At 37.8% G+C, this 21,431-nt stretch overlaps 1 protein-coding gene across 1 annotated transcript in view; it reads left to right on the forward strand.

Annotated features, from left to right (window-relative positions):
• OR10AD1 (olfactory receptor family 10 subfamily AD member 1) overlaps positions 1-20,759 on the forward strand; it is a 34,719-nt gene extending 13,960 nt beyond the window's left edge. Inside the window, 5 exon segments of the mRNA XM_030835017.1 lie at positions 16,896-17,017; positions 19,794-19,910; positions 19,912-20,372; positions 20,375-20,587; positions 20,590-20,759. Coding sequence (XP_030690877.1) covers positions 16,896-17,017; positions 19,794-19,910; positions 19,912-20,372; positions 20,375-20,587; positions 20,590-20,759 — 1,083 coding nt within the window.
• The last annotated feature ends 672 nt before the right edge of the window (positions 20,760-21,431 follow it).

Genomic DNA, 21,431 nt, shown 5'->3' on the forward strand with positions numbered 1-21,431 from the left:
TCAAGCAGTCAGAGAGCACAAATTCTCCTTTCCTCTGCCTTTTTATTCTTTTCAGGCTCTCAACAGATTGAATGATGCCCACCCACACTGGAAAACACAATCTGCTTTACTCAGCATACTTATTCCAGTGCTAATCTCTTCTGGAAACACCCTCACTGACACACCTAGAAATAACATTTAACCAAATATCTGGGCATCCTGTGGCCTAGTCAAATTGACACATAAAATTAACCATCATACTTCCATTGCCCCCTATTACCCTACTAGCTCAGGTTACCGCAGCAAGCCTCTTACAATCAGACATTTCAAGGCAAAATGTAGGCACACATCTTTAGGAACATATAAATATGACAAGATCCCTGCAAAATTTGGTGGCAGCTCATCAGTTCCACCATTCTGTGAGCATCCAATCAGGGATTTACACACCTGCTTCCCTTTTCTAAATGCAGCCCCCCAAACTAACTGGAGGTTTTCTTGGGACCTCCCTCCTCACTTGTCTGGGGTGGTGGTGGAGGAAGCTGCCCTGTCCTCTATGAGAAAGAAGAAGCTGCTTAGGGTGAGAGTAGCTGGAGGAGGAACTAGAGCAAGCAACCCCAGGCCTGGGCATATATACCCTGAGAAAACCATAATTCAAAAAGAGTCATGTACCAAAATGTTCATTGCAGCTCTATTTACAATAGCCAGGACATGGAAGCAACCTAAGTGTCCATCAACAGATGAATGGATAAAGAAGATGTGGCACATATATACAATGGAATATTACTCAGCCATAAAAAGAAACGAAATTGAGTTCTTTGTAGTGAGGTGGATGGACCGAGAGTCTGTCATAAAGAGTGAAGTCAGGGCTTCCCTTGTGGCGCAGTGGTTGAGAGTCTGCCTGCCGATGCAGGAGACACGGGTTCGTGCCCCTGTCCGAGAATATCCCACATGCCGCGGAGCGGCAGGGCCGGTGAGCCATGGCTGAGCCTGCGCGTCCGGAGCCTGTGCTCCGCAACGGGAGAGGCCGCAACAGTGAGAGGCCCGCGTACCAAAAAAAAAATAATAATAAAAGAGTGAAGTCATAAAGAGAAAAACAAATACCATATGCTAACACATATATATGGAATCTAAAAAAAAAAAGGTCATGGAGAACCTAGGGGCAAGACGGGAATAACGACACAGACCTACTAGAGAATGGACTTGAGGATACGGGGAGGGGGAAGGGTAAGCTGGGCCAAAGTGAGAGAGTGGCATGGACATATATACACTACCAAATGTAAAATAGATAGCTAGTGGGAAGCAGCCACATAGCACAGGGAGATCAGCTCGGTGCTTTGTGACCACCTAGAGGGGTTGGGGGGGCGGTGGGAGGGAGGGAGACACAAGAGGGAAGAGATATGGGAACATATGTATATGTATAACTGAGTCACTGTTATAAAGCAGAAACTAACACACCATTGTAAAGCAATTATACTCCAATAAAGATGTTTAAAAAAAATAAAATAGAATAAAATGGTGCCCCATTGAATCTCGAATAAAACAGATGCTAAATGGAATTTTAATGGGCATGTGCAGCAGTTTTTGTATTCTAATAAAAACCATTATTGATTTTCAAAAGTGGAAAAAAATATGCAAGGATCTCTCTCCTCTCTAATTCAGATGCCTTGCTCTAGATCATGTTAAAAAGGTTTTTATTAATTTCTGAATTTTTGTTCTGATTTTGCAAGGCATTGTTGGATATTAAAAAACAGACCTTCTTTCACTGTTAGGAATTTATCATACAGAAATAGTTGTTTGTTTAACTGTGTCAAGGATATGTGTTCATTTACTTGTAACAGTGAAAGTTTAGAAAACTAATTATCCAACAATAGGAGAATTGTTCAATAAATTATGATTCATCTTTGGAGGCAGTACATGTAACAGTGGTTAAAAGCATGGGCTCTGGAGCTAGAAAGTCTGTCTTCAGAGTTTTGCTTTACTGTTTACTAGACGTGTGTCTAAACCACAATTTCCATATCTATAAAATAGAGATACACTAATCCCTACCTAATATAATTATTGTGTGACTTTGAATACATTTCTTCTCTCTGCTTGATCTCATTTTTTCACCAGTAAAATAAAAGTAGTAATATCTACCTGGAAAGAAAATAATGACTGTGTAAGTTGCCTAGTTTAATGTCTGACATAAATAATAACAACAACAATAATAATAATATCTCACATTTATTGCACCCTTGTAATATGTGAGTCATTGTTTATGTACATTGATGGATTTAATCTTCACAAGAGATATGTGACATAGGTATTATTATTACTTCCATTTTGCAGATAAGAAAACTCAAGAGAGATTAAATTACTTGCCCAAGGTCACAGACTTTAATAAGAGTTAGATACTCAGTGTGGCATAGCTGCTGTTTAACAAATAAGTCACAGTATTGTCTGTCGGGATACTTTTAGTTGAACTTAATATAAATTCAACCAAAAGTGACACAACAATGAATACATTGTTAAATCACATAACAAGGACTATAGAGATGGATGATCTGGGGTTGGTTAATTCAGCAACATTATCAGAATCCCAGGTGTTTGCTAAATCTTTCTGCTCTGCCATCTTCACTTAGTGTTGGTTTGCCTTCTTAGTCTGGATGCCCACATGCTTCCAAGATGGCTGACATGGTTCCGGGCATCAGATGCAAAAAAACTACATTCATAGGAGCAAGAAGTGTCTCTGTGTTTGTGTCCCTTTTAAGAATGAGGGTGATCTTCTCAGAAGCCTTCCAGGAGGTTAGCCTCACATAGTTTTTGCCAGAATTGTATCATACAATTATACTTAAAGTAACCCTTGGCAAAGGAAATAGGGTAACCATGTTTGGTTTAGGCTAATTAAGATTGACCCCCTGGAGCTGGGAAGGGACCCAGCTACCTCTGAAGCATTTGGTTGTTAGGAAGAGGGGAACAAAATTAGCCCTCTATTAGAGAGAATGAAGGGGGCCATGTTGTTCACATTCTTATTTAATTCTTTCTCCTTGAGTGTGGACTAGACCTACTGACTTCCTCCTGATGAATACAGTACAGGAAAAATGATGGTGTGTCACTTCCATGATTAGGTTATAAGAGACTCCAGCTTCCATCTGGCTGGAATTTTCTCTCTCTGGATCTTCTTGAGTCTTTACTTTGATGAAGCAATGTAAAAGGCCCACATGGCAAGGAACAGCCTCCCAACAAGTGCTAGGGAGGAACTGAGGCCTCAGGCCAACCATACAAACATTCATGACACTAAATAAATATCCAGTGTTCTAGGTAGCTTCCTTTTGCCGTTACAACTCCATTCCTCACTCTGCTTAGTGCTCCCAGAGGATGATGTGTATGGTCTCCATCATAGGCTTCCTTGCCCTCTGGCTTCCATTTAGGTTCTACCATTTGGCTAGAGATGGGAGATAGAACAGAGTAAAGTCTGGGTATTTATTCTCCAGCAACCTGTGAATGTGACCTTATTTGGAAATAGGGTCTTAGCAGATGTAATCAAGTTAAGATGAGGTCATACTGGATGAGGGTGGACACTTATCTAATGACTGGTGTCCTTATAAGAAGAGGGAGATTTGGACAAGAACACACAGGGAAAATGCCATGTGATGATGAAGTAATGTTTCTACAAGCCAAAGAATGCCAGGGATTGCCAGCAACCAGCAGAAGGAGAGCTGTATGGAACAAATTCTCCCTCAGAGCCTCCAGAAGGAACAAACCCTGCCAACACCTTGATTTTGGACTTCTAGCTTCCAGAACCATGAGAGAATAAATTTCTGTTGTTTTAAACTACCCAGTTTGTGGTAATTTGTTATGGCAGCTCTAGGAAACAAATACATTGATCAGTGATTTTTCTTTGGTGTTATGTGAGACGATCATAACTCTGTGCTGAATGGCTCCATTACCATTTTAATGTGTTTTTCCTTATTATGATAGCAATACATGCTATTGAAACTATAGAAACATTTAAAGAAAAATAACAAGTAGGAAATATTATCTATAATACTTCCATTGTTCTCATTTTGGTATATTTCCATTTATTCCTTCCCTAAATGTGATTTTATATAGCCTTTTCATATTACATATAGAATTCTTCATCCTGGCTTTTCACTTAAAATTATAGGTAAATAGGTATTCATGGAGTAAACAACTCATAAATATTTTTCTGACTGCATAAAATATCATTATATAGGTGGTCCATATTTTATTTAACAGTTTATCTATTGTTGAATAATTGGATTGCTTTTACTTTTTGTTATTGCAAACAATCTGTGATACAGGGTAAATAAGATGAAAGTCTTGTTTCCAGAGGAATTTAATCTGTCTATGGGTGATTGGGATGGATTAGAGAAATGCACAGTTAACAGGGATGTCCCAAAATCAGAGATCCGCCTTTCCTGACTAACCCAAAAGAGACTGCAAAGGAAAGATTTGTGGTGGGAGTAGAGAGAGTCTTCCAGGAACAGTCTTTAAGTTACTTAGCAGGGACAGTTGGCCCTGGAGTTGCCAGGCTACTCAGGATGTTCAGAACAAGATCTGCAGGGACATCTCCTGGACGTATGCCCTTTGCTCACTCCTTTAATAAATCCCAGCTGCTCCTGATCCTCTTTAGGCTGTCACTCAGGGAGTTCCTGTAGGCATCTTCTTAACTAACCTCCTGAGACTCATTTAGAGTAAAAGCAAAACTCAGTCTGGCCTTAACTGGTCTGAAGTAAAGCTGCCTGTTGGGATGTCCACACTTGGAACCTCTGGAAATCTCTAAGTAACAAATGCTAATGAGGCCGTGAGGGTCTCAGTTTGATTCTACCTTCTCTTCCCCTTAAACCTATTCCCACACACACCAAAGGAGGGACGAGACTGGCTGGGACCCAAGTGCCTCCTCAGAGTGTGTTCAAGACTATTACCAGGTTTCCCCAGGGAGAAAAGTTTGCAAGTTCAAAGTAATTTCTATTGGCCTTACTGGGTTGTGCTGGGAAATGCTCTGTATTATAATCATTCGGGAAATAACAGGCTTTTTACTCAAGATTATTAATTCTGGAAAGAGGTCAATCCATTATTTGTATCTTTCTTTGGTCTCCCTCAGAAAGTGAAGCATGGCAAGCTCATGCCCTGGGCAAAGAACTTTTGTAATGAGATTGGAAAACTTTCAAGAAGCATGAGCCCCTCCCTCCCCTCATCCTAGAACAGGAAAATGTTCAGATCATCCCCTCATCCTTTCATTCAAAACATATATTCAGTCTACTATTTGCCAAGTCAGGTGCTGCATATTATGGGAGATAGATGAATAAAATATAGTCTTTGCTTTAAGATAGGTAAAAATCTGACAGGAGAGAGTAGTTGTTCAAAACAATCACTACAAGAGTTAGAGAATGTTAAGTACCACAAATTAGGCACAAACAAAAATCAGAGATCGTTCAGCCATGGAACACTATACTCAATTTCTTAATAGAGAGATAAGGAGAGACCTCAGAAAGGATTGGACATTTAACCTGGGTCTAAAAAGTTTCAAGTGTTCTTTCTTTTCTTTCCACATGGCCACTGCACTGGATAACAACTTCATTATTTCATTTATTCATTAATACACTCATTTATTCAACTTTTTTTTTAAACCTACAAAGTACCAGGGTCAAGGCCAGGTGTGGGGATACAACAGTGAGCAACACAGAAATGGTTCCTGCCTTCATTGTGCTTACACTCTAGTTGAGGAGATAAGTAAACGAACAAATAAGAGTTATGATAGAATCAAACAAAGAGCTAGGTAGAGAATAGCAGGGGGACAGACTTTAGAGAGGAGGGTCACAGAAGGCCTATCTGAGAAAATGATACATAAACTAAGACTTAAAGGATGATGATGAGCATTCTAGAGAGATTGAACAGCATATGCAAAGGGAATGATACAGGAAAGAGCTTGGAAATTTTTTTCTGAAATAAGACTCTTGTGGCTGGAATATAGTGAATAAAAGAAGAAACCAGAATGAGATGAGATTAGAGAGATAGGCAGAGGGAGGATAATACATGGCTTCCAATGCTGTTAGGAGTTTAAATTTTATTCTAAGTACAATAGAAAGTCTTTTTTTAAGTGAGTGAACAATGCAAACAGATTTACATTTTAAGATCAGTCTTGCTGCAGTGAGGAATATTGACAGGCGAAGTGTAAGAGTAAAAGTGAGAAGACCAATTAGGAGACTCTTGGAGCCCAGGCAAGAGGTGATGGTATCTTAGATTAGCGTGACAGAAAGAAAATGTATGGACTCTATGTACTTTGACAAAAGATTCAACAGGATGTCCTGATGGAGTAGATGTGAAGAGTGAGGAAAATGGAGGAATCAAAGGAGACTCCTAGGTTTTTGGAATGGCAATTGCATAGCTTGATTTAATAGACTAGTTTCTATCTCCTTGCAATAGGACAATAATCCCTATCCATCATCATGTGACTATACATTTCTACCCATTGAATCTAACTTGACTAAGTGACTTTCTTTGACCAATAGAATGTAGGCAGAAGTGATAGTATGCTAGTATCCTCAAGGTCATCTCATAGTCACAAAGAACTTTTGTTGTCAGTTGTTTCAAGAAGAAAAGAGAATTAATATCTTTAAAATATCCATACTACCCAAAGCAATCTACAGATTTAATGCAATCCCTATCAAAATACCTATGACATTTTTCACAGAAGTAGAACAAATAATCCTAAAATCCATATGGAAACACAAAAGACCCCAAATTGCCAAAGCAATCTTGGGAAAAAAGAACAAAGCTGGTGGTATAGTCCTCCCAGATTTCAGACTGTACTACAAAGCTATAGTAATCAAAACAGTATTGTACTGGCACCAAAAAAAAAAAAAAAAAAAAAGACACATAGATCAATGGAACAGAACAAAGAGCCCAGAAATAAACTCACACACCTATGGCTAACTAATCCATGACACCGGAGACAAGAATATACAATGGAGAAAAGACAGTCTCTTCAACAAGTGGTGCTGGGAAAACTGGGCAGCAACATGTAAAAGAATGAGATTAGAACATTTCCTCACACCATATACAAAAATTAATTCAAAATGGTTTAAAGACCTAAATGTAAGACATGAAACCATAAAACTCTTAGAAGAGAACATAGACAGAACACCCTCCAACATAAATCATAGCAATATTTTTTGGATCTGTCTCCTAAGGCAAAATAGCTAAAAGCAAAAATAAACAAATGGGACCTGACCAAATTTTAAAGTTTTGCACAGCAAAGGAAGCCATTAACAGCCATTAACAAAATGAAAAGATAACCTATTGAATGGGAGAAAATATTTGCAAATGATATGACCCATAAAGTGTTAATATGTATACAGCTCATATTAACTCAATATCGTAAAAACAAAGAACCCAATCAAAGAATGGGCAGAAGACCTGAATAGATATTTTTCCATAGAAGACATACAGATGGCTAACATGCACATGAAAAGATGCTCAACATCTCTAATTACTAGAGAAATGCAAATCAAAACCACAATGAGATATCACCCCACATCTTTCAGAATGGTCATCATTAAAAAGTATACAAATAACTGCTGGCAAAGGTGTGGAGAAAAGGAAACCCTTGTACACTGTTGGTGAGAATGTAAATTGGTGCAACCACTATGGAAAATAGTATGGAGGTTTCTCAAAAAAACTAAAAATAGAACTACTATATGATCCAGAAATTCTACTCCTGAGTATACATCCAGAGAAAAACAAAAACACTAATTTGAAAGGATACATGCACCCCAATGTTCATAGCAGCATTGTTTACAGTAGCCAAAATATGGAGGCAACCTAAATGTCTATCTTTATGTTATTGATTTCTATTATAATTTTGTTATTATCAAATAACATAATTTGCATGATTTAAGTTCTTTAAAATTCCTTATTTATTGCCCAGATTAACGTCTATCTTGGTGAATTCTCCTTGTGCATCTGGAAAGGACATGGTATTTATATTGTTAATGCTAGGTTCAGTGTTCTGTAAATGTCACTTTGGTTAACATGAGTGATAGAGTTGTTCAGATCTATTATATTTTGGGATTTCATCTACTTGTAGAATTGATTACTGTGACATCTCTGACCGTAATTTTGTAGTCTTTTTCTCCTAGTTTTATTTACTTTTGCCTCAGGTATTTTGGAGTTTTTTTTACTAAGTTATACTTGACATACAATATTATATTTGTTTCAGATGTACAACAAAGTATATACGTTCAGTATTTTTATACATTATGAAATAATCACCACAATCAATCCAGTTACCATCAAGCACCATACAAAGTTGTTACAACATTACTGACTCTATTTCCTATGTGTACATTATATCCCCATGACTTATTTATTTTATAGCTAGAAGATTGTACCTTTTAATCTCCTTCACCTGCACCCATCTTTCTTCTGGCCAGCATCAGTTTGCACTCTCCATCTATGAGTCTCTTTCTGTTTTGTCTTGTTTGCTCATTTCTTTTGATTTTTAAGATTCCACATGTGAATGAAATAGTACAGTATTTGACTTTCTCTGTCTGCCTTATTTCACTTAGCATAATACCCTAAAGGTCCATCCTTGTGGATTTGATTTGCACTTCCCTGATGATTAGTAGTATTGAGCATCTTTTCATGTGCATTTGTATGTCTTCTTTGGAAAGATGTCTATTCAGGTCCTCTGCCCAATTTTTAATTTTTTTTTAGTTGTATGAATTCTTTATGTATTTTGGATATCAACCACTTATCAGATACATAGTTTGCAAACATCTGCTAGTTGCTATCTTCTACATATTGTTGGTGGTTCCCTTCAGTGTGCAAAAACATTTTAGTTTGGTAGAGTCCCATTTGTTTATTTTAGCTTTTGCTTCCCTTGCCTGAAGAGACAGATCCAAAAAAATATTGCTAAGAACTATGTCAGAGACTGCCCTGCATATGTTTTCTTCTAGGAGCTTTATGATTTCAGGTCTTACATTTCACTCTTTAATCCATTTTGAGTTCACTTTTGTATATGGTGTAAGAAAGTGGTCAAATTTCATTCTTTTGCATGTAGCTGTCCAGTTTCCCAACACCATCTATTGAAGAGACTGTCCTTTCCCCATTGTATATTTTTGCCTCGTTTGTCAAATATTAATTGACCATATAAGTGTGGATTTATTTCTGGGCTCTCTGTTCTGTTCCATTGATCTATGTGTCTGTTTTTGTGCCAGTACCATACTGTTTTGATTATTATATCTTTGTAGTATAGTTTCAGGTCTGGGCATGTGATACCTCCAGCTTTGTTCTTATTTCTCAAGATTGCTTTGGCTTTTGTGGTTCCATACAAATTTTAGGATTATTTGTTCTAGTTCTGTGAAAAATGCCATTAGTATTTTGATAGGAATTGCATTGAATCTGTAGATTACTTTGAGTAGTATGGACATTTTAATGATATTGATTCTTCCAATCCATGAGCACAGTATATCTTTCCATTTGTGTGTCATCTTCAGTTTCTTTACTCAGTGTCTTATGCTTTTCAGAGTACAGGGCTTTCATCTCCTTGGCTAAATTTATTCCTAAGTATTTTATTCTTTTTGGTGCAATTGTCATTGAAATTGTTTTCTTCACTGCTCTTTCTGATAGTTTATTATTAGTGTATGAAAATGCAACAAATTTCTGTATATTAATTTTGTATCCTGCAACTCCACTGAATTCACTTATTAGTTCTAATTGTTTTCTGGTGGAGTCTTTAGAATTTTATATATATAGTATCATGTCATCAGCAAATAGTGACAGTTTTTTCTCCTTCCTTTCCAGTTTGGTTGAATTTTTGAGTTCTCTTGCCTAGTTGCTCCGGCTAGAACTTCCAATACAATGTTGAATAAAAGTGGTGAGAGTAGGCATCCTTGTCTTGTTCCTAATCTTAGAGAATTGAGTTATGATGTTAGCTGTGTGTTTGTCATATTGGCCTTTATTGTGATGATGTATGTTCCCTCTGCACCCACTTTGTTGAGAGTTTTTATCATACATGAATGTGAATTTGTTAAATGCTTTTGCTGTATCTATTGAGATGATCATATGACTTTTATCCTTTGTTTTGTTAATATAATGTATCACATTGATCAATTTACAGTTGTAAAATCATCCTTGCATCCCTGAAATGAATCCCATTTGATTGTGGTGTATGGGTTTTTTTTAATGTTAACTTCAGTTTTCTAATATTTTGTTGAGAATTTTTGCAAATATGTTCATCAAGGATTTTGGTGTTAATTTTTTTTGCATTGTCCTTGTCTGGTTTTATAATCTGTCCTCATAAAATGAGTTTGAATATGTTTCTTCTTCAATTTTTGGAATAATTTGAAAAGGATAGGTATTAAATCTTCTTTATAGGTTTGGCAAAAATTCACCTGTGAAGTGTTCTGGACCTGGAATTTTAGGATGCAAGTTTTCTTATTACTGATTTAATTTCATTACTAGTAATCAGTCTGTTCAGATTTTCTAATTCTTTATGATTCAGGCTTTAAAGATTATATGGTTCTAGGAATTTATTCACTTCTTCCAGCCTGTCTAATTTGTTGGCATTTAATTGTTCATAGTATACTCTTATAATCTTTTGTATTTCTGTAGTGTCCATTGTAATTTTTCCTCCTTAATTTCTGGTTTTATTTATTTGGGCTCTCTTCTTTTCTTGGTGAGTCTGGCTAAAGGATTTTTTATTTTTTAAAATTTATTTATTTTTAACATCTTTATTGGAGTATAATTGCTTTACAATGGTGTGTTAGTTTCTGCTGTATAACAAAGTGAATCAGCTATATATACATATATGTCCCCATATCCCCTCCCTCTTGCATCTCCCTCCCACTCTCCCTATCCCACCCCTCTAGGTGGTCACAAGGCACCAAGCTGATTTCCCTGTGCTATGCAGCTGCTTCCCACTAGCTATCTATTTTACATTTGGTAGTATATATAAGCCCATGCCACTCTCTCACTTCATCCCAGCTTACACTTCCCCCTCCCCTTGTCCTCAAGTCCATTCTCTATGTCTGCGTCTTTGTTCCTGTCCTGCCCCTAAGTTCTTCAGAACCTTTTTTTAATATTCCATATATATGTGTTAGCATACAGTAGTTATTTTTCTCTTTCTGACTTACTTCACTCTATATGACAGTCTCTAGGTCCATCCACCTCACTACAAATAACTCAGTTTCATTTCTTTTTATGGCTGAGTAATATTCCATTTTTTGTATGTGCCACACCTTTTTCTTTTAACATCTTTATTGGAGTATAATTGCTTTACAATGGTGTGTTAGTTTCTGCTTTATAACAAAGTGAATCAGTTATACATATACATATGTTCCCATATCTCTTCCCTCTTGCGTCTCCCTCCCTCCCACCCTCCCTATCCCACCCCTCTAGGTGGTCACAAACCACCGAGCTGATCTACCTGTGCAATGCAGCTGTTTCCGACTAGTGATCTATTTTACGTTTGGTAGTGTATATATGTCCATGCCACTCTCTCATTTTGTCACAGCTTACCCTTCCCCCTCCCCATATCCTCAAGTCCATTCTCTACTAGGTCTGTGTCCTAATGCCCGTCTTACCACTAGGTTCTTCATGACCTTTTTTTTTTTTTCTTAGATTCCATATATATGTCTTAGCATACAGTATTTGTTTTTCTCTTTCTGACTTACTTCACTCTGTATGACAGACTCTAGGTCTATCCACCTCACTACAAATAACTCAATTTCATTTCTTTTTATGGCTGAGTAATATTTCATTGTATATATGTGCCACATCTTCTTTCTCCATTCATCTGTTGATGGACACTTAGGTTGCTTCCATGTCCCGGCTATTGTAAATAGAGCTGCAATGAACATTTTGGTACATGACTCTTTGAATTATGGTTTTCTCAGGGTATATGCCCAGTAGTGCGATTGCTGGGTCATATGGTAGTTCTAATTTTAGTTTTTTAAGGAACCTCCATACTGTTCTCCATAGTGACTGTATCATTTTACATTCCCACCAACAGTGCAAGAGGGTTCCATTTCTCCACAACCTCTCCAGCATTTATTGTTTGTAGATTTTTTTGATGATGGCCATTCTGACTGGTGTGAGGTGATAACCTCATTATGCATTTGATTTGCATTTCTCTAATGATTAGTGATGTTAAGCAACCTTTCATGTGTTTGTTGGCAATCTATATCTTTTTTTTGGAGAAATGTCTATTTATGTCTTCTGCCCATTTTTGGATTGTGTTGTTTGTTTTTTTGATACTGAGCTGCTTGTAAATTTTGGAGATTAATCGTTTGTCAGTTGCTTCATTTGCAAATATTTTCTCCTATTCTGAAGGTTCTCTTTTCGTCTTTTTTATGGTTTCCTTTGCTGTGCAAATGCTTTTAAGTTTCATTAGGTCCCATTTGTTTATTTTTTTATTTCCATTTCTCTAGGAGGTGGGTCAAAAAGAATCTTGCTGTGATTTATGTCATAGAGTGTTCTGCCTATGTTTTCCTATGAAAGTTTTATGATGTCTGGCCTTACATTTAGTTCTTTAATCCACTTTGAGTTCATTTTTGTGTATGGAGTTAGGGAGTGTTCTAATTTCATTCTTTTACATGTAGCTGTCCAATTCTCCCAGCACCAGCGCCTTATTGAATACGCTGTCTTTTCTCCATTGTATATTCTTGCCTCCTTTATCAAAGATAAGGTGACCATATATGCGTGGGTTTATCTCTGGGCTTTCTATCCTGTTCAATTGATCTATCTGTTTTTGTGCCAGTACCATACTTTCTTGATTACTGTAGCTTTGTAGTATAGTCTGAAGACAGGGAGCCTGATTCCTCCAGCTCTGTTTTCCTTTCTCAAGATTGCTTTGGCTATTCAAGGTCTTTTATGTTTACATACAAATTGTGAAAGTTTTTCTTCTAGTTCTGTGAAAAAATGCCATTGGTTGTTTGATAGGGATTGCATTGAATCTGTAGATTGCTTTGGGTAGTATAGTCATTTTCACAATGTTGATTCTTCCAATCCAAGAACATGGTATATCTCTATATCTGTTTGTATCATCTTTAATTTCTTTCATCAGTGTCTTATACTTTTCTGCATACAGGTCTTTTGTCTCCTTAGGTAGGTTTTCTCGTAGGTATTGTATTCTTTTTGTTGCACTGGTAAATGGGAGTGTTTCCTTTATTTGTCTTTCAGATTTTTCATCATTAGTGTATAGGAATGCAAGAGATTTCTGTGCATTAATTTTGTATCCTGCTACTTTACCAAATTCATTGATTAGCTCTAGTAGTTTTCTGGTAGCATCTTTAGGATTCTCTATGTATAGTATCATGTCATCTGCAAACAGTGACAGTTTTACTTCTTCTTTTCCAGTTTGTATTCCTTTTATTTCTTTTTCTTCTCTGATTGCTGTGGCTAAAACTTCCAAAACTATGTTGAATAATAGTGGTGAGAGTGAACAGCCTTTTCTTTTCCTGATCTTAGAGGAAATGGTTTCACTTTTTCACCATTGAGAATGATGTTGGCTGTGGGTTTGTCATATATGACCTTTATTATGTTGAGGAAAGTTCCCTCTATGCCTGCTTTCTGGAGGGTTTTTATCTTAAATGGGTGTTAAATTTTGTTGATAGCTTTTTCTGCATCTATTGAGATGATCATATGGTTTTTCTCCTTCATTTTTTTAATATGGTGTATCACATTGATTGATTTGCCTATATCGAACAATCCTTGCATTCCTGGGATAAACCCCACTTGATCATGGTGTATGATCCTTTTAATGTGCTGTTGGATTCTGTTTGCTAGTATTTTGTTGAGGATTTTTGCATCTATGTTCATCAGTGATATTGGCCTGTAGTTTCTTTCTTTGTGACTTCTTTGTCTTGTTTTGGTATCAGGGTGATGGTGGCATTGTAGAATGAGTTTGGGAGTGTTCCTCCCTCTGCTATAATTTGGAAGAGTTTGAGAAGGATAGGTGTTACCTCTTCTCTAAATGTTTGATAGAATTCGCCTGTGAAGCCATCTGGTCTTGGGCTTTTGTTTGTTGGGAGATTTATAATCACAGTCTCGATTTCAGTGCTTGTGATTGGTCTGTTTATATTTTCTATTTCTTCCTGGTTCAGCCTTGGAAGGTTGTGCTTTCCTAAGAACTTGTCCATTTCTTCCAGGTTGTCCATTTTATTGGCATAGAGTTACTTGTAGTAATTTCTCATGATCCTTTGTATTTCTGCAGGGTCAGTTGTTCTCCTTTTTCATTTCTAACTCTATTGATTTGAGTCTTCTCCCTTTTTTTTCTAGATGAGTCTGGCTAATGGTTTATCAATTTTGTTTATCTTCTTAAAGAACCAGCTTTTCGTTTTATTGTTCTTTGCTATTCTTCATTTCTTTTTCCTTTATTTCTTGTCTGATGTTTATGATGTCTTTCCTTCTGCTCAGTTTGGGTTTTTTTTTTTTTCTTTCTCTAATTGCTTTAGATGTAAGGTTAGGTTGTTTGTTTGAGATGTTTCTTGTTTCTTGAGGTAGGATTGTATTGCTATAAACTTCCCTCTTAAACGTAACTGCTTTTGCTGCATTGCATAGGTTTTGGGTCATCGTGTTTTCATTGTCATTTGTTTCTAGGTATTTTTTGATTTCCTCTTTGATTTGTTCAGTGATCTCTTGGTTATTATGTAATGTATTGTTTAGCCTCCACATGTTTTTATTTTTTACAGATTTTTTTCCTGTAATTGATATCTAGTCTCATAGCATTGTGGTCGGAAAACATACTTGATACAATTTCAGTTTTCTTAAATTTGCCAAGGCTTGATTTGTGAACCAAGATATGATCTATCCTGGAGAATGTTCCATGAGCATTTGCGAAGACAATGTATTCTGTTGTTTTTGGATGCAATGTCCTATAAATATCAATTACATCCACCTTGTTTAATGTATCATTTAAAGCTTGTGTTTCCTTGTTTATTTTCATTTTGGATCATCTGTCCGTTGGTGAAACTGGGGTGTTAAAGTCCCCTACTATGATTGTGTTACTATCAATTTCCCCTTTTATGGCTGTTAGCATTTGCCTTATGTATTGAGGTGCTCCTATGTTGGGTGCATAAATATTTACAATTGTTCTGTCTTCTTCTTGGATTGAGCCCTTGATCATTATGTAGTGTCCTTCTTTGTCTATTGTAATAGTCTTTATTTTAAAGTCTATTTTGTCTGATATGAGAATTGCTACTCCAGCTTTCTTTTGATTTTCATTTGCTTGGAATATCTTTTTCCATCCCCTCACTTTCAGTCTGTATGTATCCCTAGTGTGAAGTGGGTCTCTTGTAGACAGCATATATATGGGTCTTGTTTTTGTATCCATTCAGCCAGTCTGTTTCTTTTGGTTGGAGCATTTAATCCATTTACATTTAAGGTAATTATCCATATGTATGTTCCTATGACCATTTTCTTAATTCTTTTGGGTTTGTTATTGTAGGTCTTTTCCTTCTCTTGTGTTTCCTTCCCAGAGAAGTTCCTTTAGCATTTGTTGTAAAGCTGGCTTGGTGGTGCTGAATTCTTTTAGCTTTTGCTTCTCTGTAAAGGTTTTAATTTCTCTGTCAAATCTGAATGAGATCCTTTCTGGGTAGAGTAATCTTGGTAGTAGGTTTTTCCCTTTCATGACTTTAAATATGTCTTGCCACTCCCTTCAGGCTTGCAGAGTTTCTGCTGAAAGTTCAGCTCTTTACCTTATGGGGATTCCCTTGTATGTTATTTGTTGTTTTTCCCTTGCTGCTTTTAATATTTTTTCTTTGTATTTAATTTTTGACTTTGATTAATATGTGTCTTGCCATGTTTCTCCTTGAATTTGTCGTCTGTGGGACACTCTGTGCTTCCTGGACTTGATTGACTATTTCCTTTCCCATATTCAGGAAGTTTTCAACTATAATCTCTTCAAATATTTTCTCAGTCCCTTTCTTTTTCTCTTCTTCTTCTGGGACCCCTATAAATCGAATGTTGGTGCATTTAATGTTGTCCCAGAGATCTCTAAGACTGTCTTCAATTCTTTTCATTCTTTTTTCTGCTCTGCAGTAGTTATTTCCACTATTTTATCTCCCAGGTCACTTCTCCATTCTTCTGCCTCAGTTATTCTGCTATTGATTCCTTCTAGAGAATTTGTAATTTCATTTATTGTGTTGTTCATCATTGTTTGTTTGCTCTTTAGTTCTTCTAGGTCCTTGTTAAACGTTTCTTGTATTTTCTCCATTCTATTTCCATGATTTTGTATCACCTTTACTATCATTACTCTGAATTCTTTTTCAGGTAGACTATGTATTTCCTCCTCATTTTTTGGTCTGGTGGGTTTTTACCTTTCTTTTTCATCTGCTGTGTGTTTCTCTGTCTTCTCATTTAGCTTACCTTAATGTGTTTGGGGTCTCCTTTTCACAGCCTGCAGGTTCATAGTTCCTGTTGTTTTTGGTGTCTGCCCCCAGTGGCTGAGGTTGGTTCAGTGAGTTGTGTCATCTTCCTGGTGGAGGGGCGAGACTAGTGCCTGTGTTCTGGTGGATGAGGCTGGATCTTGTCTTTCTGGTGGGCAGGACTGCATCTGGTGGTATGTTTTGGTATGTCTGTGAACTTTGTATGATTTTAGGCAGCCTCTCTGCTAATGGGTGGGGTTGTGTTCCTGTCTTGCTAGTTGTTTGGCATAGGGTGTCCAGCACTGTAGATTGCTGGTTGTTGAGTGGAGCTGTGTCTTAGCATTGAGATGGAGATCTCTGGAAGAACTTTTGCCACTTGATATTACATTGAGCTGGGAGGTCCCTGGTGGATCAATGTCCTGAACTCGGCTCTCCCACCTCAGAGGCACAGCCCTGACACCTGGCAGGAGCACCAAGACCCTGTCAGCCACACGGCACTATGGCCTCCACGGTCGAAACACCTGCATCCTGCTCTGTTTTCAGGTTGATGGGTCCTCGAAGGTCACACAGAGGACTCCAGAGACTTTTGGATCATTTGACATCGGGTGCTGCAGCCTGTCAGGGCCAAGGAGGCCTCCAGCTCTGCCTGTGACCTGCCCCGAGAGGTGTGGCTCCTGGAGACCCCACAGGCCGTTTTTTTCTAATTTTGTTTACCTTTAAAAAAAATCAGCTCTTAGTTTCATTGACTTTTTTTAAGTCTCTTTTTCACTTATTCCCACTCAACCTTTATTACTTCCTCTTTCTACCTATTTTGGTGTTTGCTTGTTCTTCTTTTTCTAATTTTTTTAAATGTATGTTTAGATTTTTTTTTTTTCGGTACGTGGGCCTCTCACTGTTGTGGCCTCTCCCGTTGCGAAGCACAGGCTCTGGACACGCAGCTCAGCGGCCATGGCTCACGGGCCCAGCCGCTCTGTGGCATGTGGGATCTTCCCGGACCAGGGGACGAACACGTATCCCCTGCATTGTCAGGTGGACTCTCAACCACTGCGCCACCAGGGAAACCCCTACATTTAGATTTTTATTTGAGATTTTTTTTCTTTCTTGAGTTAGACCTGTATAGTCACTATAAACTTTTCTCTTAGAACTGCTTTTGCCATGTCCTATAGATTTTGGAAATCTGTGTTTTTATTTTTATTTGTCTTGAGGCATTTTCTCATTTTCTCTTTGATTTCTTTTTTGACCCATTGATTATTTAGTAGCATGTTATTTAGTCTCCATGTGTTTGCTCTTTTCTCATTTTTCTTCCTGTAATTGATTCCTAGTTTCATATCATTGTGGTTGGAAAAAATACTTGATGTAATTTCTGTCCTTTTAAATTTGTTGATACTTGTTTTGTGGTGTGTATTCTGCTATTTTTCGATGGAATGTCCTGCAGATATCTATTAAGTCCAACTGGTGTAATGTGTCATTTAAGGCCAATGATTCCTTATTGATATTCTGTTGGGTTGGTCTGTCCATTGATATAAGTGGGGTGTTAAAGTCCTCTACTATTATTGTATTATTGTTAGTCTCTCCCTATACATCTGTTAATATTTACCTTATATATTTAGGTGCCCCTATATTAGGTGCATATATGTTAACAAATGTTATATCCTCTTCTTCTATTAATCCCTTTATCATTATATAATGCCTTTATTTGTCTTTTATTATACACTTTGTTTTTTTTAACTTTTATATTGGAGCATAGTCGATTAACAATGTTCTGTTAGTTTCAGGTGTACAGCAAAGTGATTCAGTTATACATGTATCTATTTTTTTTCAAATTCTTTTCCCATTTAGGTTATTACAGAACATTTTGCAGAGTTCCCTGTGCTATACAGTGGGTCCTTGTTGGTTATCTATTTTAAACATAGTAAGTGTACCTGTCATTCCCAAACAGCACTTTGTTTTAAAGTCTATTTTGTCTGATATGAGTGAGTACTCCTACCCCAGTTTTCTTGTCATTTCCATTCACATGAAATATCTTTTCCATCCCCTCACTTTCAGTCTGTGTGTTTAGCACTGAAGTGAGTCTCTTTTAAGAAGCAGGTAGAAAGACCTTTTTTGCTTATCCAATCAGCCATCCTATGTCTTTTGATTGGAGGATTTAGTCCAATTGACACTTAAAGTAATTATTGATAGTTGTGTACTTATTGCCATTTTGCACTTGTTTTCCAGGTGTTTTTGTAGTTCTCTGTTCTGTTCTTCTCCTTTTAGTTTCTTCCCTTGTGGTTTGATGATTTGTTTCAATGGTATGTTTGTGTTCCTTTCTCTCTAGTTTTTGTATATCTGTTGTATATTTTTGATTTGTGATTACAATGGGGTTCATATATATTGACCTATAACTATGTCTACTTGTTTTAAACTGGTAATCATTTAAGTTCAAGCACATTCCAAACGATCTACATTTTTTCTCCCCCCCCAACGTTTTGTGTTTTATTATGTCATATCTTACATCTTCGTGTTTATCCCTTAACTGTTTATTGCAGTTATAGTTGATGTTATATTTTTTGTCTTTTAATCTTCATACCAGCTTATTTAAGTGGTTGATCCACAGCCTTTACTATATATTTGCCTTTACTAGTGGGGGTTTTCCTTTCCTATAGATTCTTACTTCTTGTTGCAGCCTTTACTTTGCCATTTAGAGAAGACCCTTTAACATTTCTTGTAAGGTTGGTTTAGTATTGATGAACTCTTAGTTTTTGGTTCTCTGAGAAGTTCTTTATATTTCCTTCAATTCTTAATGATAACCTTGCTGGGTAGAGTGTCTTGAGTTGCAGGTTTTTCTCTTTCAGCACTTTAAATATATAATGCCCCTCCCTTCTAGCCTGCAAAGTTTCTACAGAAAAGTCAACTGATAGCCTCAGGGTTCCCTTGTAATATGACCCTTTGTCTTTCTCTTGCTGCCTTTTGTATTCTCTCTTTAACTTTTGCCATTTTAATTATGATATGTCTTGGTGAGTGTCTGTTTGGGTTTGTAGTTTTTAAGGAACCTCCATACTGTTCTTTGTCACGTGGTTCCTACATCATTTGCAATCTTTTTTGTCTCTGAACATAATCCCATTGGTATATAATCATTTGAAGTAGATATCACAGAACTGGATACAGTATTTCAGGTCCAACTTGATTCATACGAAGTACAACAGAATCATACGAAGTACAACAGAATCTCTCTTGATTCATACGAAGTACAACAGAATCTCTCTTGGTTCATAATATGTTTCCATTATTCCTGCCTACAGTAGAACTGGTATTTTCAGTGCCCATGACACTGCCGACTCACATGGAGTTTACTGAAATTCCCATCTCTTTCACCCTTTTGCCCTTAATCTATTTTTATACAAGTGGATAAAACCTGTACACAGGTATCCTGTCTGTGTTTTGCTGTCCTCCCTCTTCAAGCAGCCCTCAGATTGTGGATACAGGGAATAGGAGCACAGTGATAGAGTTTATCCTCATGGGCTTCGAGCAGAGCTCCCCTTCCACACGGGCATTGCTCTTTGTCCTCTTCCTAGCCCTCTGCCATGCCCATGAATGGCCTCATCATCTTCATCACCTGGACAGATCCCAGGCTCAACAGCCCCACGCAGTTCTTTGGCCACCTATCCTTCCTGAATATCTACTACGTTCCTACCACCATTCCACCTGGTGGAATGCTGATGCGGATCCACCTGGTGGTCAAGACCTGTGTTGTCTCCTTTGCCTCGTGCTTGACCCACATGTATCTGGTTTTTGGTGTGGGTGTGGCTGAGTGCATCCTCTTGGCTTTCATGGTCTATGACCATTATGTTGCTATCTGCCACCCACTTAGCTGTGCCCAGATCATGAGCCAGCAGGTCCATGTGATGCTGGTGAGTACTGCCTGGTTCTTTGGGCTGATCAATGGCATCTTTCTTGAGTATATGTTATTCCAGAATCCCTTCCGCAGAGACAACCACATAGAAAACTTCCTCTGCGAGGCGCCCGTAGTGATTGCTCTCTCTATGGAGACCCCCAGTTTAGTCTGAGAGTCATCTTGGCCGATGCCATTGTGGTGCTGCTCAGCCCCATGGTGCTCACTGTCATCTCTTATGCCCGCATCCTGGCCTCCATTCTGGGCAGAGCCTCCTCCTCTGGTCTGGGGAAGACCTTCTCTACTTGTGCCTCCCATCTGACTGTGGTCATCTTTTTCTACACCTCAGCCATGTTCTCTTACATGAACCACACAGCACACATGGTCCTGACAAAGACAAGCCTTTCTCTCTCCTCTACGCCATTATCACCCCCATGTGCAACCCCATCATCTACAGTTTTTGAAATAAAGAAATGAAAGGGGCCATGGTGAGGGCCTTTGGGAGGAGCAGCTTTTCCCAGGCAGAGTCTGTCTAGTGGGAAGACTCCTGGAGGGGAAGATCCCTCCTCCAACCCTGACTATTGGGTAACTCTCCAGTGCTGAAAGGCTCCAGGAAAGAGCATTCATAGCTTCCTTTGCAATAGCATCAGACCTGGAAGATCCTATTGATGTCTAATGCTCATCTGTCTGATGTAACTTTAAGCACTGTTTTCTCTTGGACCCTCCTCAGGAGAATTTGAGACTTTCCTGAGTGATTTTCTTCTAAGTTATCACAACAGGATCTATAAGCACACTTAAGTCCATTTCATTGTCTTTCTATACATGCTCTTCCTAGCCTGAGTTCTGCATATACATTTAGGTAAACTTTTTTCTCTTTCAACTTATCATTTTAATCTGTTTTTCTTTCTCACACTGCACTCTCACTTCCTGAATCTGCCCTCATCCACCCTGCTCCTATATGAGAAACAGTAGAGGAAGAAGTAAGAAAAAGGGAATTAGGGAGCAGTGTTGACATTAAGAAAAGTCAGTTAGAGAAAAGAAGAAAAAGAAAAACTAAGGATCAGCAGCCTGAGCTTCATCTTGTTTGCCTCCACTAGGCCATGAGGGAGAATTTGTGGTGGCATTAAATAATCAACACTGCATTCAATGTGTGTTTATGCTTGTGTGTGTCGGGGAAGGGGAAGGGGGAGAGGCCAGGTGTCAAACCC

This window comes from Globicephala melas, chromosome 10 (genome assembly GCF_963455315.2).
Source record: "Globicephala melas chromosome 10, mGloMel1.2, whole genome shotgun sequence".
NCBI classification, from domain to species: Eukaryota; Metazoa; Chordata; class Mammalia; order Artiodactyla; family Delphinidae; genus Globicephala; species Globicephala melas.